Below are 17,975 nucleotides of genomic sequence, written 5' to 3' on the forward strand. Positions count from 1 at the left end.
TCACTTGGTTGCAAGGTTTGTCCATTTTGCTTTTTTCACATTTCTTGAGAAAAGTTATTGGTGTAATTAATGTGTCTATTTTAGTATGTGTTAATATTACTAAATTGTCTTTTATTTGTATGTATTAAATTTAACTTTTTATATTTATAGACAAGTTAATAATATTAAGGGAAATGTTAAACTTGTGCGCTTGGGACACAAGTTTAGAAACTATACATAGAAACTTTTTTGGAAAGTGTGCATTCAATGCATTTAAATTTTAAAATTTTATCTTTTCAATGCAAAAGTTATCTTTTAATTCCTTTTTTTAACTTAACTTGTGCCCTTAGGGCATAAGTTAACATGACCTTAATATTAATTAGCGGTATGTTTAAGAAAAATAATAATAAATGCATCTAGTAATTTAGAAAAAATTTATTTAAAGATAAAAACAAAGTCGAATGGATCTTAGATATACGGACGGAATTGACATCCCATATTTTGTCGCTTCACCAAACATAAATTGAGAGACGAAATGTTCACACTTGAATTAAACTCATTTATTTCTAAAGCGTGGAAAAGTCAAATTGATGGTGTCTAGCTAGAAAGAGTAATAAATAAGTGTAAGAAAAGAGTAAACGTGTATCTTAACACTCCTCTATTTATAATAGCGAATTTAAAGAATGAGTCCATGAACCGGACGCATTTCCTCTACGGTTCATCGTATTCATCCCCATCACCAACCGTCAAAATGCTCGGCGTTTCAACCTTCCACTCACCGTCGTTCAAAACGCCGTCGCATTCAACCACCACTCGCCTGAACCCTACATTTCCATTCTCCATCTCCATTTCCCCCTCTTTCAACCGTTCCACCACCACAAAACCCCTCACCATTCGCGCAATCGACGCAGCACAATCATTCGACTATGAATCCAAAATCGCACTTCAATTCCACAACTCTCAAAAACTCAAAATCGCTATTATCGGTTTTGGTAACTTCGGTCAATTCCTCGCTACCACCTTCGTCCGTCAAGGTCACACTGTCTTAGCTCATTCCCGTTCCGATTACTCCGCCGTCGCTCAAAACATCGGCGTCAGATTCTTCCCTAACGCCGATGATCTCTGCGAAGAACACCCTGAAGTTATTCTTCTATGCACTTCTATAATCTCTACTCAACAAGTTCTACTTTCTCTTCCATTTCAACGACTCAAACGGAGTACATTGTTCGTTGACGTTCTTTCAGTCAAGGAATTTCCCAAAAACTTTTTTCTCGAAATTTTACCGAATTATTTCGATATAATTTGTTCGCATCCTATGTTTGGACCTGAGAGTGGAAGCAATGGCTGGAAAGGTCTTCCTTTTGTTTACGAAAAAGTTCGAATTGGGAATGATGAAACTAGGGTTTCAAGGTGTGAGAAGTTTCTTGATGTGTTTGGAAGAGAAGGGTGTAGAATGGTGGAAATGAGTTGTGCTGATCATGATAGATATGCAGCTGGGTCACAATTCATTACACATACTGTTGGTAGGGTTTTGGGTATGTTGATGTTGGAATCTACACCTATTAATACTAAAGGGTATGAATCTTTGTTGAATTTGGTTGAGAATACTAGTGGGGATAGTTTTGATCTTTATTATGGACTTTTTATGTTTAATAAGAATTCTTTGGAGATGTTGGAGAGGTTGGATTTGGCTTTTGAGGATTTGAGGAAACAGCTTATTGCTCATTTGCATGATGTTGTGAGGAAGCAGTTGTTTGAGGATGCTGTAAAGGTCCAATCTTTGGGTGCTGATAACAACCATGTAGTCAGAAAGCATGGTCAAAATGGATCAGCAATTGTGTTATCCTCCAAAAATCAGAGGTGTTCATTTTTCTAAAAGCTTGCTATAATCTCAATTTTGTTTAGTGCATTATTGCCCTGTTTGGATGAACAACTTAATTTGCAGCTTATATATAAGTGATTTCTATAACGTAAGATAAAATGAAGTTAAATTGTTTTCGTATAAGCTTTAAATTGTTTTCATATATACCCTGACATTTATGAAATAAGCTGAAATCATAAGCTGTTTTCACAAATTCTCTCAAACAGTCTTACAATAAGCTGAAATCATACTGTATAATTCTGTTTTGTTATTCTTGTGCGGGTATGATAGGGGGAGTGGAGTGAGCTGTATGTTGAGAGTAATTTAACTTTGTGTTGCTCTGATTTCTGTTGTTCTTTCATATGAATTGGATATGCTTGGTCTTAATGTGATGGAACAAGGTCAAAGACTGTTATTGCAATTCAAAATGAGTAACAAGTAGGTAATAATGACCATTTATGGAGAGCATTTAAGATGACTGTTGCTTTTGTTTTTGTTACTTGCGAGGTTGTTGTTTTAAATCTGGTCTAATTTGTAGCTGCATTTTATGCTAATGTTCAGATCTGCTGATGCCAGACTACATGGTTATTACAGATCAGATGGTTCTGGCCAGTCGGATGACAGCACAAAGCTCAAAATTGCAATCATTGGTTTTGGCAACTTTGGTCAGTTCCTTGCAAAAACTATTGTACGTCATGGGCATAAAGTGTTAGCATACTCTAGAACAGACTACTCTGATGTGGCTCGGGAATTGGGAGTTTCTTATTTCAACGATGCAGATGATCTTTGTGAACAACATCCAGAAGTGATTTTACTTTGCACTTCGATTCTTTCTACAGAAAAAGTTCTTAAATCATTGCCTATGCAGAGGTTGAGGAGAAGTACTTTGTTTGTTGATGTACTTTCTGTCAAAGAGTTTCCTAGAAACTTGTTTCTTCAACATTTGCCACCTTATTTTGATGTTCTCTGTACTCACCCTATGTTTGGGCCAGAGAGTGGAAAAAATGGGTGGAAGGGTCTTCCTTTTTTATTTGATAAAGTCAGAGTAGGAAGAGATGAATCAAGAATATCGCGGTGTGATCTGTTTCTTGACATTTTTTCCAAAGAAGGGTGCCGAATGGTTGAAATGTCATGTGCCGAACATGATTGGCATGCCGCTGGATCACAGTTTATCACACATACCACAGGAAGATTTTTAGAAAAACTGAAGTTGGAGGCAACACCAATAGACACAAAGGGATATGAAACTTTATTAAGTTTGGTGGAGAATACTGGTGGGGATAGCTTTGATCTGTACTATGGTTTGTTCTTGTATAATATAAATGCCATGGAGCAACTGCAAAGATTTGATCTGGCTTTTGAGTCATTGAAGAAGCAGCTTTTTGACCGTTTACATGGTATCTATCGAAAACAGGTATTTCAAAATGAAGAAAATGTCCGTGATTTTCCAGAGAGATCTATGTTACCTGAGAAATCAGAAGACAGTAGTGTGGTATCTTCTTTTTCAAATGCCGTGGATGCTAAATGAAATTGATTTCCATGATTTACTTGTAATTTGTAATTGTAGTAGGCCCTGCTATTTCTGTTTGTATGTTCTTAATAAGTTTGTTAATTTATCAAATATCACTTCCAATCTTTCCAAAAGTTCTTGATTGAAATGGGAAAACAAAAAGGATTCTTAAGTTTTGAATACACATCTTTAATTCTCAGATTAGTTTAGCAAACAATTTTGTTTACAGGGTAAGAGAAAGAGATATCGGCAACGGAGGAGAGAGTAACGATGACTGGCAGGCAGTGTTGACTAATTCCACTGTGATGGCTGCGATGAGTAAAAACTTATTTTCATTCAAAAATTGGATTTTGTAACCAATCCCCTTGTGAATTGGTTTTCTTAATCAAAACCAGTTTAACTGATTCTGAACCAGATTGGAACCACTTTACATTTCAAACTGGTTTTTATGAAAAATGAATTGGTTTATCAAACTACAAAGTACAGCCATAAAGTGGATTGGTTTTTGTTAAAAATCAAGTTAGTAAACTATGTATTCATTAGTGTCTATTGGTTTTAATATTGTAAACAAAGATATTCATTATGTTACAAAATGTAGTCTGATCACACATGAATATAAATAAGCTATCCGTGTGGTCATATTAAACACACAAGTATTCACACATAAATAAATGGAAATGCTAACCGGTGCCCCGCATTTGGTTAAGGATATGAAAAAGGAAATTATATAGTAGTTAATGCATTGAAATTGTGTAATTAATTTATAATAAAGTCAAACAATAAATTATTTACCGTTTATATGATTTGGTTAACCATGCATTCGCCTACTCATATATCGTAACTTTCCTATAATTTTTGCTTTCTTTCCATTTTTACCTAGCTAAAATGGAGCTCACACGTTCATATTTTATGTACTATTCTTACTTATGGCAGTGAACGTTGGCTTGAGAAATGTTAATGTGATGAGAGGTATTTAAGGAGTGCCACAGATTTATGAATATTTAGGAATGATATTCACCTCGTTTGTTGTCTGGCTACTATTTACTATTCTCGTATATTATGGCTAATTGTCTTATCATTCTATGCTCAGTGTTTATAATTTTCTATCATGTGGAGTTTGGCAAAACTAATCTATTTTGAGAACTCAAAAGTGTGCTGGATATGATATGTCAACTCCATGTGCTTATTTTTTTTTATGCGTGTCCATCTCTACTTGTGTTTATTGGTTTTGCAAGGTTTTAATCCCATATTTCTTTTATAACTAGGCGAATCACTATTTTTAATGGAGTGAATAGTTGCACATGGTTTTATTTGTAGCTAAACTATTAGTACATATTCAGGTTAAACATCATCATTGTTCATTTGATTCCAGATCCCTTGCAAACTATAGTTCTTTGAATTTTTGTGATTTTTTCATAACCTTGATCAATACAGTTGATTGCTTATGCTTGTCCAGACTCCAGAGAAGATTTTTGGCGTGAATTCGATTAAACTAAACTCCAGTTGCCGTTATAGTTTTTTCTGAAAGAAATTGTTTTTGAGAATTTTATATTGTTGAAGGGAGTTGGTCTAAATATATTATGTTTGAACTTTTTAAGATTTTGCTTATCTGAGCTGTGGTCCCTCTACCTACTACTTGGTGATAGCACAAAATGCGGGGTCATGTGAGTTGTCACTATCTTATGGGGAAAAAATTGAGAACACATGGTAGTCATTTTTATCAAGGAAAAGAAAAATGCCCTCGTTGTTGGTATGCAGGTTTTGGTCCAGCTATAAATAGGAAAATTTTAGATCTGACTACTGGAGGCATGAATTAAATAGATATTTATTTAATTTTACTAAGATTTCAGCTTGTACATGTTTTCATTGTGATCTTTGACTTGATCAAGGCTACTTAATGGAGAAGATTAGTATTTCCCTTTGTCCATGGATGACACGTACAAAGCGAGAAATTATCAAGGCTACTTAGCATGGAGAAAGCAACATGTGGGCCAAGGGGCCAAGAATTTTGGTTTGGTCGCCTTGTGTGAATTTTTAAATTCTCTCTCTTCTCTTCACTTTTCTACATTTTCTCTCTCGTCTCTCTTCTCTCTCTTCTCTCTTCTCTCTTTGCGCGCGACCAAACCAAAATTTTTGGCCTTTCGTCCACACAAGATTTTCTCACTTAGCATGTGATTCCTAATCTATATGGACAAGACGTTTGTATTAACTTGGCAAAATCACTATGTCACGCTATGATTCTATCAAATTTACCACCAATTCAAGCATACACTAATTTAAGGGGTCTCTCCATTTTAGTTTGGTCGCTGAAATGTGGTGTATAATTAAGTAAGCAGTTGAAATTCGTTTTTAACATTTGCAAACTGAGAAACCCATCGTTCCATCCTCACCACAAGTCCACAACTCACCCAAGGCTGCCCTGCTGCCTTGCCTCCTTGTTGTACTGCCGAAACTCCCCTCTGATTGGAGAATAAAATAAAAAAGGCAAAGTCGCCGCCGTCCACGACTTTGCTTAAAATTAGGGAAAATGAAATAAAAGACATATGTTGGTTGGTGGCAGCGACCAGTTACCTAGTTACCTTTATTTGGTAAATTATTTGAAAATTACACCTATTTAAAGAATTCATTTTCTTGTTTTCATTAATTACACCTATTTAAAGAATTCATTGTTTTCTTTGTCAAAAAAAAAATCATTGTTTTCATTCAAATAAAAATGGAAAAACTACCAATATTTGATAAAAGAAAGTCGTATTGAATTGGTCCTGTGCTTGCACCAAATTGCAATAAAAACACTTTGTTTATCTGACTAAAACTATGAATTCATGCCGGACCTATGCTAAAAGTAAAACTATGAAGTTTGATTATAAATGACAATGTGTGAAGATGGTTGGTCATGTATATCTTTACTGGTTTATGTTTTCTGGTTTGAAGCATTTACTGGTTTGATATTATGTTTTGTTTTGTTGAGTATTAATATTAATATTATGGACTATGATTCATGACGGTTATTTGGTTGCAGCAATTAAATTGGTTTAGGTAGTAGCATTTATGAGACCAAAAGAGGAAAAAACATCAATATCCCAATCACCTTTTTGCATCCTATAATGGGAAATGGCTTACATCAATACCCTATACCATACTAGTGCTTTATACACTTAGGATTAGGAAGTTATTGGAAGTTACTATAAATTCGCACCTGGAAGCATCCAGCTGAACTTAGAGCTAATCTTAGCTTCTCTAGCTCACCTTGTGAGGAAAGAAGACTTACATCAATGACAGGTATTGGAATCAATGATGAAGAATATTTAGCTCCAAAGCTATTTCCTTTATCTAAATATATTGTGATGGTGGTTCATCACCATCCATAGACATTTCTTTTTTTTTTTTTTTTGGTCGAAATCCATAGACATTTCTTGGATACCCTTAGGAAGTAATTTTGACTCCGAAACAAGCACATTGTTGGCCATGTCTTTCAAACAATGATTTGTTAGTTACTACTAGTTATTACAACCGTGCAACGCACGGGGAAACTTGATAATTGTATACTAATTTTGTACTTTCAAATCCTCGTACTTATATTCTTCAAAAAAAAAATCCTCGTACTTATTAATAAGATAATTGATTGCTTACAAATATATATTCTCAACTCTCGTTTAACATGTATTCTCTTTATATATATATATATATATATATATATATATATATATATATATATATATATATATATATATATATAATATTCATATATATTCTCGACCCCCGTTGAACATGTATTATATTTATAAAGTTTTCACACATTTAATAGTAACATACAAAAAATGATATAATATATATTTATATATAGAATTTATCCACTTGTTATCTTTATTCTGGAATTTAAACCTTGAAAGAAGCTATAAAATATCAGCGATGGAACTATGGAAGAAACATATTCACCATCATCTATGAATGGAATTTTTTTGTGTGAATGAAGGAGGAAGAAGAGAGAAGATCCTTCTGATTTCTTAGAGAGAGTACAATGAAAGAGGTAATCTAATGGTAAAAAAAAGTGGTCCAACTTGGACCTATAGTTCAAATGGTGCAAACTATACAAAACCTTCAATACATAGAAACAGTGGCTAAACCATGTAAATACAATCTTTAAAAAAAGAAAAACATGTAAATACAAAATTTTAAGCCCCCTATGCTAACAATCATATTTGATGCCAACTCACTTGCCGCATACCTGCACATAAAAGGCATCTTGTTAGAACAAATTCTATGGAAAAAAGAGTTCAACTCTTTATCTTGACAAATCAATTTTATTTAGATGCACATTCACTTTTAATCAAAAGAGGGAGAAATTGATATTTGAAATTCGAAATTGATTCCAATTTCAAATTCATGCTGCAGAAAAAAATAGTGGCAGCCTTGATTCCCACAAAAATGGGTGTGCTTGGGAAGGAAAAGATGAAAGCTAAGGTTGAAATGAGGAAAAAAGGAAAGATTCCTTCTTCTCTTTAGCTTTTGTCTTTTGTAGTTGTGTTACAGTGTTAACAGCTTTGAAGGAGTGTGGAGAAAGATTCTTGAAAAAGTAGCACAAATATGGGATGTATGGAGAAGATATTTATGATTAAGTCAACTTGTGTCTTAATTGGGTAAAATAGTTTGGATTGTAAACTGATAAATTGCAAAAAATAATTAATTCCAATAAATCACAAAATGTCAAAATCCATGAAGCCAAGAATAGTCTAGTGAACATGGAATATCTACATAACTTTCAAAAAACAACCCACTCAAATAATTTACAGAACCTTTAAAAAAGAGGAAAAAGAATCGGGAAAATGAAGGATGAGAAAGCCATAGATTTTATAACCACATATAATATTAACACTCCTACACCTTAATTCGAACAATTAAACAAACATCTTGTGGGTTGAACAAATCGGCGGTAACATCAAATTCACGTTAGTTAAAAAACAAAACTAATTTCTTGTGTTTTCAACGGTAACATCAAAACAAAATCATCCACGAGAAAATTGAGAGAGAGAGAGAGAGAGAGAGAGAGAGAGAGAGAGAGAGTGAACCAAGAGAGCTTCTAAATCAGCAACAACACTTTCTTTTGGGGTTTAGTTGTGGCTACTTGCTAGCTTCGTTCCTCATTGTACTCGACATTTCTTTGATTTTGAGGTTCGCCATTTGTTCTGCACAAAGAATGATAAACGAGAAAACTTCATGACAAATTAAACCATACGGTTGTTATAGGGACCGTTTCTAATCATATAAATTAAGTCCAAAATTGTGGAAGCTTTAACAAATATCCACTAACAACAAAAAAGTAATTTGTGTAGCAATGATAAATAGATAATGAAGGAGGACATTAATCAATGTACAAATAAAAAAGAACAAAATTCTAATGAAAAATATAAAAAATGACGAAGCTAAAATCTAACCAAGCAAGCAAAATGATTATGTGACAAAAATAATGCTCCAATGTCAAATTTGTAACACATGCACAGATCATACAACAACTACTTATAATATAATAAAAAAAAAGTTCAACTTACTTGTAATCATCCTTGTGATTTTTCTCTAATTATCTCTCTGCTTGTGATTCGGTTCATTTATGATCCCCTGCATGCATTTCCACATTAATCTGCAAATATTAGCAAACTAAAAATGAATTAAATTAAATAGGTTAATTAGAGAAAGCAATTCATGCAAAAAGGAAAAAGATAAACATAAAATGGCAGCAACAAAGTTTTGACGGTAAATCGGGAAAATTTTACAACTTAAAAAAATTGAGTTTCTAATGAAAAATTATAACAAAAAAATGTAAACCGTAATGTGGGCATAGAAAATTACCACCAAAACACGAGGCATACGAGATGAAGCAAAAGCTGTCCCTAAAAAAACAAAAAAACAAAAGTAAGATTAACACAACACAAGATTAACAACCGCAAGATCAACACAAGACTAAAACAAAAATAAATCAAATCAATCTTTAAAATATTATTAAGTTCAAATTTGAAGAAAAAGGGGCTAGGTTACAAATAAAAGGTAGGGTTTATGGATTTAATGGAGAAATATGAGTAAGGAAATGAGAGAACGTGACTTACCCTTAAATAATATGGTGTGGTAGAACGAAAAACTGATGAAAAAAGAAGAACGATGAAGAACTCAGCATTGAAAGTGGAAGGAGAAGAAGAAATGGTGAAAGAGGAGAAGAAAGTACACGATGAGAGAAGAGGGTTTTAGATTATGAGAGAAAAAGAAATATGCTGCTAGTGAGAGAAAGTGGGTATGAGTCTTTGAGGAAGTGGGTATCGAAAGAAGAGAATCTTCTTTGTATTTTAGTGAGCATTTGAATTTCAAAAAATTTGAGTTTGCCACTAAGCCATGAGAGCTAAATTTGGCTAAAACATTGTACCTTTAGTTTTTGTGATATACATGTGGATGACTTTAAAACTTGACACTTGTAAAAACATGCCTAATACAGGGCTTCAAAAAGTCTAATATTAAGATGAGATGAATGGTTATCATTATTGTAATGATAACTTTAAATATTGTTGGCATTATTTAGAAGTCAAGAGGTTTTTTTAAAAGTTTTCAAGATATTTTTAAGCAAATAGTAGTCATTTTAACCGTAAATCATTGAATGTTTGGAGGAAGTTTTGTATGGTGACAAGTAATTTGATGAACATTTTGGGCACACAAAAAAGTACATATCCTTTGATTATTTTAAAAGTATAAATTATTTTATTCTTTTCTCTTTCACATTTTTATCAAGCATGTAAGTGTTTTTAAATAGAGTGTTCAAATATGTGTGACTAATTAAACATTTTCAAATGTTTGAATCGTTGTTATTATAAGCTTCAAATGTATTATTTATCGGTTATCTTTACATTCCAACTTCGAGGTGAAGTTTGTTAGGAGACAAGCGAACATGGTTGCTCATACTTTAGCTAGGGCGGCCTGTTCTTGGGCTAGTCACCGTATTTTTGATTCTTATCCTTCTTGTATTGAACAATGATTGATTAATGATAGTTAATTGGTTTGGTCAAAAAAAAAAACTTTAAATGTGTTTTGATCCTTAGTGTTTTTTATCTTAGTCAATTTGATCCATAAAATTGTTACTGGGAAACACATTTATGGATATTTTTATAAGTTTAATTCATTCAAAGACTATAGTGACATCACTTTACATGATTAAGGGCAAAAGTGACTTGTATTCTTCACACGTTGTGACCAAATAACAATATTATCTCAGGTCAAGATTTCTTACAAAAATATATATCAAGAAAAGATATTCCATTTCAAAAAAGGAAATTGCTCTTTAAGTTTCTGAAATTGTTCTCACAAGTCCGAAATTGCATTCAATACCTCCAATGATAATTAACCGCCGTTCGCTCCTTAACATTTATCTTAGTTCAAGATCAAATGACAGTTAATTATCATCGAATGTATTAAAGTAATTTTTGGATGCATGAGAGCAAAAGCTTAAACAGACATTTTTCTTCAAAAAATATCGTGTGAACGATAACATGAAATAGCCCACCCACGGCCCCCACCTTCTTGTCTAGGTCTAAAGCTTGTCTGCCCGGATAATACTTTGGTGACATAATGTCATCGTGACATTAAATGGGCCACACAAAGGTTGTGTTGTGTGGTCCAGATGTGTTGTATGGGTGACATTAAATCTCGCCACTCAAAGGTGTATGTTGTGTGGCTGAGATTTAATGTCGCGGTGGCGTTATGTCACCAAAGTGCCACCCTGTCTGCTCCCTTTGCATTGCAACAACAATTGAACGGATGATAAAGGAAGATAATTAAAAAAGGCAATTTTCTTTTGTTTCTTAATTTTAAGAATTTTAATTTGGTTTTTAATTTTAGTGTTCACTTTTTTTTTGGTACAATTTTAGTGTTCACTTTTTATTCTAAGATATTTTGCAAAAGTTATACCGATATGGTAACGTTTTTTTATTGAAATCATCCCTCATTTTACAAGAAGTGTATAATTACGGTTCTTTTCAAACACAATTTAAATATAAAAGACTATATTAAAATTTAAAAAACGAAGTTGGATCCTTCATACCAGCTGCACAGTGCAACGATTGTAAGGACCCTTATAGTGAGAGAATCTAGTGATCCTAACAATTGCTGCACAATCTAGGGAGTATCTATCATGGAAAAGCTGTAAACTTTTGGGTTAATTATGTTTAAATTCCTATAAAATAGCGAATTGTAAGTTTAGTCCTTACTTAATTTTAATAGCATTTTTAGTCCCTATAAAAAAAAAATTTACTTATAATTTTAGTCCTGCTAAAACAAAGTTTGATTAATTATCCTTAAACTCTTAAATTTTTGAACGATTTTTTTGAGACAAGATTAGAACACTATGAAAGGTTCGTTTACTAAAATTTAGAATTTTCGGACATGAAATGAATTAAATATGAATTTTTTAAAACGACAAAAGTTAAAGATAAAAAGTAATAAAATCTGGATGTAGAAATCAAATTTTGCGATAATTTTTTGCGGAGGAACTTTTAGTAATGTTCTAAACATGTACGCAAAAAATTGTTCAAAAATTTAAGAGTTTAAGCATAAATTAAACAAATTTGAATTGAGTAGGGACTAATACTCGGGGCAAAAAAACAAAATTAGGGACTAAAAATGCTATTAAAATTAAGTAAGGACTAAACTTACAAGATCGCTATTTTATAGGGACTAGAAACATAATTAACCCTAAACTTTTATATGTTTAGAGTAATCAGAGAAGGTAATTATGGACTATGAGTCTATGGTTGGTCACTATAGGCACCCTTAATTGAAATTGAAATATATACTTGACTTGTGATTCTATCATGACAACTGAACCATTCATGTATTTGTTTGGTCAAATACCATTTTTGGTCCTTTAAATTTGACATAATTTTCAAGTTAGTCATTTAAGTTTCGAAAGTTTCAATTAGGTCATTTTAGTTTAACAGAAATTCCCAAGTTATTCCTTTAAGTTTCAAAAGTTTTAGATAGGTCATTTTAGTTGATAAGCTATTTCAGCATTACCACTTGATGTCGGCATCCGTTTAACCGATGCGACGTAGCCGTTAAGTTGTTGACTTGGATCAAAATCTTGTTTTTAAAAGCTCCGGGGTATTAAAACGCTACATCTAATGGTCACAAATGATTATTTATTGTGCTAGAAAGACATCTATTTACAACAACAAATGCCTTTCTAGCACTATTAAATGACATATATAGTGCTAAAATGATATTTGTGACCATTAAACGTAACGTTTTGACACCCCGGAGCTTTTAAAATGCAAATGCGTTTTGATCCAAGTCAACAACTTAACAAAGCCTACATCAACATCAATTAATTATTAACCGACATCAATGGTAACGATGAAATAGTTTATCAACTAAAATGACCTATTTGAAACTTAAAGGACTAACTTGAAAATTCTATCAAACTAAAAGGATCCATTTGAAACTTAAAAACTAACTTAAGAATTCTGTCACAACTAAAAAGACCAAACGTGATGTTTGGCCTATTTGTTTTCATAATTTGACCTAAGAATCCTTACCAACAAACCATTAGTAAACCCAGACTGATAATGCATTTATAAACAAGCCACCATAACAGAAATCCCATAGTTAATTTCATTACATTCCATCTTCACTTCTCAAAGGACATTCCCTCCACAAATACCATTTCCAATGGCTTATCCTTACATTCTCTCTTTACTCTCTCTCCTCCTCACAATCTCTTCCTCCAACCCAATTCCAAACACCATCACCCTCCCTCTTTCTCCTCTATCCACCAAATCCCCATCCTTAGATCTTATCCATTCTCTCAAAACCGCCGCTACATCTTCTCTTACAAGAGCTCACCACCTCAAAACCCCAAAATCAAATCACAGCAAATCCAAATCCTCTTCCAGTTCCTCCACCAACACACAAATTTTCTCCAGAAGCTACGGTGGTCACTCAATAAACCTCAATTTTGGAACACCACCACAAACCTTATCATTTGTCCTAGACACAGGTAGCAGCCTTGTTTGGTTCCCATGTTCCTCTCGTTACCTATGTTCCAATTGCAACTTCTCAAACATCAACCCAACAAAAATCCCAACATTCATCCCCACAAACTCATCAACCTCAAAAGTCCTAGGGTGCACAGACCCCAAATGCGGTTTATTTTTTGAGCCCAACATCGAATCTCTTTGTGGAGATTGCAATCCACAAACACAGAACTGTAACAACATCACTTGCCCTGGTTATATAGTTCAATACGGTTTAGGTTTAACCTCTGGTACCTTACTACTAGAAAACCTCGATTTTCCTAGCAAAACTGTAGCAAATTTTCTTGTAGGTTGTTCCGTTTACTCTGATCAAATGCCCTCTGGCATTGCCGGATTTGGTCGCGGAGAAGATTCTCTTCCATCGCAAATGGGTGTCAAAAGATTCTCTTATTGCTTACTTTCACACAAATTCGACGACTTGCCGGAAAATAGTAACCTTGTTTTGCAAGTTTCTTCCACCGGAAATAAAAAATCAAACGGATTAAGCTACACTCCGTTTAGAAAAAACAACAATGCATTTCATGATTATTACTACGTGAATCTACGTAGTGTCATCATCGGAGGAAAGCGTGTAAAGATACCGGAAATAGGAACTGGCGGTAATGGTGGCACTATAGTTGATTCTGGATCAACGTTCACCTTCATGGAACATGAAATCTTCGATTTAGTAGCAAAAGAGTTTGAGAAGAAGCTTTCGAATTTCACGAGAGCGAAGAAGGTTGAAGGTGAATCAGAGTTGAGTCTCTGTTTTGATTTCTCCGGAGTGAAAACGGTGCCATTTCCGGAGTTGGTGTTTCAGTTTAAGGGGGTGCGAAAATGAAGTTACCAGTGGAGAATTATTTCAAGTTAGTTGGTGAGGTTGGGTGTTTGACTGTTATAACCGACAGAGTTTCAGCTCCGGGAAGAAGGAGTGGTCCGGCGATTATTCTGGGGAATTATCAGCAGCAGAATTTTAATGTTGAGTTTGATTTGGAAAATGATAGGTTTGGATTTGGGCCACAGATGTGTGAAAAAAGTGCTTAATTTGTTTGAAGTTTTAACAGGTTGGCCATTGAAGTTGCTAGAACCCTTATTTGCTAGAGGTGGTCATTGTGGACTATGAGGCTATGACCTTAATTGAAATTGAAATATATATTTGACTGGTGATTTTATCATGACAATTGACAACTGAACCATTCATATGGAGTACTTGTTTTCATAATTTGACCTAATCATCCAAATATTGATGTGTATTTTAACAACAAACCATTAGGAATTTAAGTGTGAAATGGTCTCACTTATGATGATCATAGCTAGTTATCTGTCATTTTGACAGTATCAAGTGCTATTTTCCCCTCTTGATAGCACCTATAGTTAATATCACCATAATTTTTGACATTTTTATACACCCTTGGACGTGTCTCATTTATCAGACCTTCAACAGGTCCAATTTTGTTCTCTGGTTCTGGCTCATTAAACATTGCTATAGACATTCTCAACTTTTCTGTATTTGTCACAACCCTATGCATTGGGCTCTTGAATATTCCATTACTCATAATCTACATCAATACCAAACTTCAAATTAGTATTTTCATTTGATAATTACTATATAAAATTCGTTGTTTACAACGAGTTATTAAGTTTAGCAACTCATGTCAGAGTTACCTACCTGCATTTGGTCGCCAAGATTGACAACAAGAGCATTAGGTATTGTAGGAACATTGATCCATTTGTCATCTATCAGAACTTGAAGACCTTCAACTTCTCTGTCTTGTAATAAAACTGTGATTCCTGATCTATCAGTGTGAGGTTTGACACCAAGAACCAAATCAGGTCTAGAACAAGGTGGATAGAAGTTGATCCTTGCTTGGAATAATGATTGCATCCCAAACTGATCCAAGAAACTGCCTTCTTCCAAATTCAGTGACCTTGCCATGCTTCTCAAGAGATAATCCATCATTGACTTCACTTTGGTTGAAAACTCTTCTAATGTATCACTGCATTATATTGAAAAATTAAGCTCAATAGTAATTGCTATATATTATACTAGTACATTGTACATTGTTAAAATGTGACCCTTAAGAAATCCTCATAATAGTAGAGAAATTGGTTCAATTTAATAGTAGTTACATATAAAATTTTGATATCAAATTAGAATGTTAATTGACGCAGTTCAAATATGTAGTTAAATTTGTGTCAAAATAACACCTCTCCTTTTCAGGACATTCAATTAGCAACTCAGATACATGAGGTTTAAAAGATGATTATACACATTTGAATTCACCATAAGAAAAGAGTAGTAGTACCTGAAATCACTAGGGTTTTCTGGCCAAAGAGAAAGCCTTCGTTTTTCTTTTGGAAAAACACGAAGAGTAAGGCGATAAGACCAATCAAGGACTTGTTTCTCTGATACTATTCTGTCATTTCCATACCCTTCAGATTCATTCACAGCTCGTGCATATTTCTGTTTTTCCTCAACCGGAAGTGCAAAAAATTGTTTTGCAACTTCACGTACTTTGTCAAGATATGAAATTGACATGTCGTGACCAATTGCCTGTTGGTAGGAGTACGTCAAATATAGAAATTCATTTAGCGGCCGATTTTTCTAATCGATCACAGATCACTAAACTTCTAAACCAATTGTTCAAATAAGTTTGCGACTGAATTAGTGATTGATTTTTAAAAAAATCTTAACTACTAATCACTAATGTTAGGGAGTGATTCAGCTATTCATCACAACTTTTGCAGCTTAATAACTCTTAATGAACACTATAGTCTAAATCCATCTCTGCAAAAAAATAATCCAATTCTGAACCACCTATTTTAAAGAATCAATTTTAGAAGTGATTAATTAAGTTATAGTGTTCAACTAAATATTCTCTAAAATTGATTTTGAGTGAATTGATTCTTCAAAATTGATTGCAAATCACTTCTAAAATTGACATTTCTACAGCATCACAATTTTGATCACCACATAACTAAACATACACAAAGTTATTGTAAATTATTGTAAAAATCTTCACCTGGAAACATCCAGCTGAACTCAGAGCAGATCTTAGCTTCTCTAACTCATCTTCTGTTGAAAGAAGACTTACATCAATTATTGGTATTGGAATGAGTGTTGAAGAATCTTCTTTAGATCCAAAGACATTTCCATTAACTAAATATTGTGATGGTGGTTCATCACCATCCATAGACATTTCTTGGACACTCCTTGGAAGTGATTTCTTCTCTGAAACAAGTAAATTGTTGGCCATGTCTTTCTCTCTATGAATTTGACAATAAGATGAAAAGTTTTAAATTTTGTTAATGATATTGATAACTTTTACCATTTTTGTTCTGTATTTATTTATGTCAGACTTGCTTTCAACGTGTCATTGGTTTGTGTGTATTCCTTAATTCCTTAATATAAAACGCCCATAACTTAATATAGGGAAAAATATTGCAAGGTCATCTTCACAAGCAATTTCAGCTAAAGATAATAATATTATTTTTTAGCTCAAATTATGCAAGTCACTCTTTGAAAGCAACAATTGTTGTTTATTCAAATTCGGCAATTCACTCTTTTAAAGCAACATTTGTTGTTTTTCCTATTTTTTTTGAATCATACCCGATTGAGAGACGAACAAAAATGTTGGACTGTACATGTTGAAGAACAAGGCCCATTACAAAATGAACCCACAAGCGTTACATAAATGCGAGAGTTTTACTTTTCCCACCATGTGGGTTTCCTCGTGCGCCCTATTTTTTTTTCATTTTTACCCCTGGTCCCGAATTCGTTTTCCGGAATGAATTGTTAACGTTTTTCAGATTTATCCGGATTACACATTCCGGAATGGTCTTTTTTCCGAACTTTTTCAATTTTAAGCTTTGAAATTCGTAAAATAAATGCAAATAAACATATAAAACGAAATAAAAAGACGAAATATAAAAACAACTCATTTTATTGATATTTGAATAATACATTACAATAATGTTGAAGCTTTTTAAGCTTTTTACATAAGAACCTAAAACTATTTCTAAGGGAGGGGGTTAAGCTATACCGGTGGCTCCTGTTGATAGTACTAGTGGCTCTGCTGTTGGAGGGGAGACAGGGGAGGAGGAAAGAGGAAGGCGGGAAGAAGAAACCAATGCCCCCGAGCCCCATTGACCGTTCATACAAACCCCGAAAGTTTTCAACGAGGCCACTTATCTATGAAAGGCCAACGATGGAAAACCATGGTTGTAGAAGGAAGAGGATGAGAGGGTTGTAGAAGGAAGAAGAGGAGAGGGTGGGGGAGAATGGTGTGGTTTGGAAGACTATTTATAGGGAGGGTGGGTTAAAAACGGTTGGGAGGCCTTAAATGCGATCAAAAAAAGTGGTAAAACACGTTTTGTTAACTTGACCCAAGACCAAAACAATTGACAAACGTGTTACGTGTGGTGCGGACCACCGAGCCAAATGATTCGATGCGGTCGGATTTTATAATCCGGATTACACATGCATTCCGCATTATATAATCCGGAAAAATACGATTGGTTTAAACAAACGAAACTTGGTGCTTTACGTAGGGTGAATGGTGTTTTGAGAATCCGGACAGGC

General features: G+C 33.8%; 2 protein-coding genes, 1 long non-coding RNA gene and 1 pseudogene across 5 annotated transcripts; 2 read left to right on the forward strand and 2 right to left on the reverse strand.

Moving 5' to 3' along the window:
• Positions 1-670: 670 nt before the first annotated feature.
• Positions 671-3,484, forward strand: LOC146902335 (arogenate dehydrogenase 1, chloroplastic-like). 3 transcript variants are annotated; one of them, XM_085731768.1, is made up of 2 exons: positions 671-1,839; positions 2,402-3,484. In XM_085731768.1, the coding sequence occupies exons 1-2, from the start codon at positions 671-673 to the stop codon at positions 3,366-3,368; spliced, it is 2,136 nt and encodes a 711-aa protein (XP_085587894.1). In that variant the 3' UTR covers positions 3,369-3,484. The 3 variants fall into 3 exon arrangements, with proteins under 3 accessions (XP_085587894.1, XP_085587895.1, XP_085587896.1); XM_085731769.1 differs by having other exon boundaries at positions 2,417-3,484; XM_085731770.1 differs by having other exon boundaries at positions 2,435-3,484.
• Positions 3,485-7,331: 3,847 nt separating this feature from the next.
• LOC146902336 (uncharacterized) lies at positions 7,332-8,992 on the reverse strand. The gene is made up of 2 exons (XR_015023200.1): positions 8,897-8,992; positions 7,332-8,533 (listed from the first exon to the last, which is right to left on the reverse strand). It is a non-coding gene; the product is annotated as an uncharacterized LOC146902336 (long non-coding RNA).
• A 4,029-nt stretch (positions 8,993-13,021) lies between these two features.
• LOC146902337 (putative aspartyl protease At4g16563) lies at positions 13,022-14,574 on the forward strand (annotated as a pseudogene).
• Positions 14,527-16,935, reverse strand: LOC146902338 (protein LATERAL BRANCHING OXIDOREDUCTASE 1-like). Its single transcript, XM_085736780.1, has 4 exons — positions 16,417-16,935; positions 15,700-15,947; positions 15,063-15,390; positions 14,527-14,952 (listed from the first exon to the last, which is right to left on the reverse strand). The coding sequence occupies exons 1-4, from the start codon at positions 16,648-16,650 to the stop codon at positions 14,707-14,709; spliced, it is 1,056 nt and encodes a 351-aa protein (XP_085592906.1). The 5' UTR covers positions 16,651-16,935; the 3' UTR covers positions 14,527-14,706.
• Between the last annotated feature and the right edge of the window lie 1,040 nt (positions 16,936-17,975).

This window comes from Medicago sativa, chromosome 8, assembly GCF_051527215.1.
Source record: "Medicago sativa cultivar Bolivia chromosome 8, Bolivia_mono, whole genome shotgun sequence".
NCBI classification, from domain to species: Eukaryota; Viridiplantae; Streptophyta; class Magnoliopsida; order Fabales; family Fabaceae; genus Medicago; species Medicago sativa.

Excerpts from the sequence above, each read along its gene's own strand:
- LOC146902335 (XM_085731768.1), top strand. The coding sequence starts at position 671 with ATGAACCGGACGCATTTCCTCTACGGTTCATCGTATTCATCCCCATCA. Across the intron at positions 1,840-2,401 it reads TTATCCTCCAAAAATCAGAG|ATCTGCTGATGCCAGACTAC; the intron begins GTGTTCATTTTT and ends GCTAATGTTCAG.
- LOC146902338 (XM_085736780.1), bottom strand. The coding sequence starts at position 16,650 with ATGGCCAACAATTTACTTGTTTCAGAGAAGAAATCACTTCCAAGGAGT. Across the intron at positions 15,391-15,699 it reads GAAAACCCTAGTGATTTCAG|TGATACATTAGAAGAGTTTT; the intron begins GTACTACTACTC and ends AATATAATGCAG. Across the intron at positions 14,953-15,062 it reads ATCTTGGCGACCAAATGCAG|ATTATGAGTAATGGAATATT; the intron begins GTAGGTAACTCT and ends GTATTGATGTAG.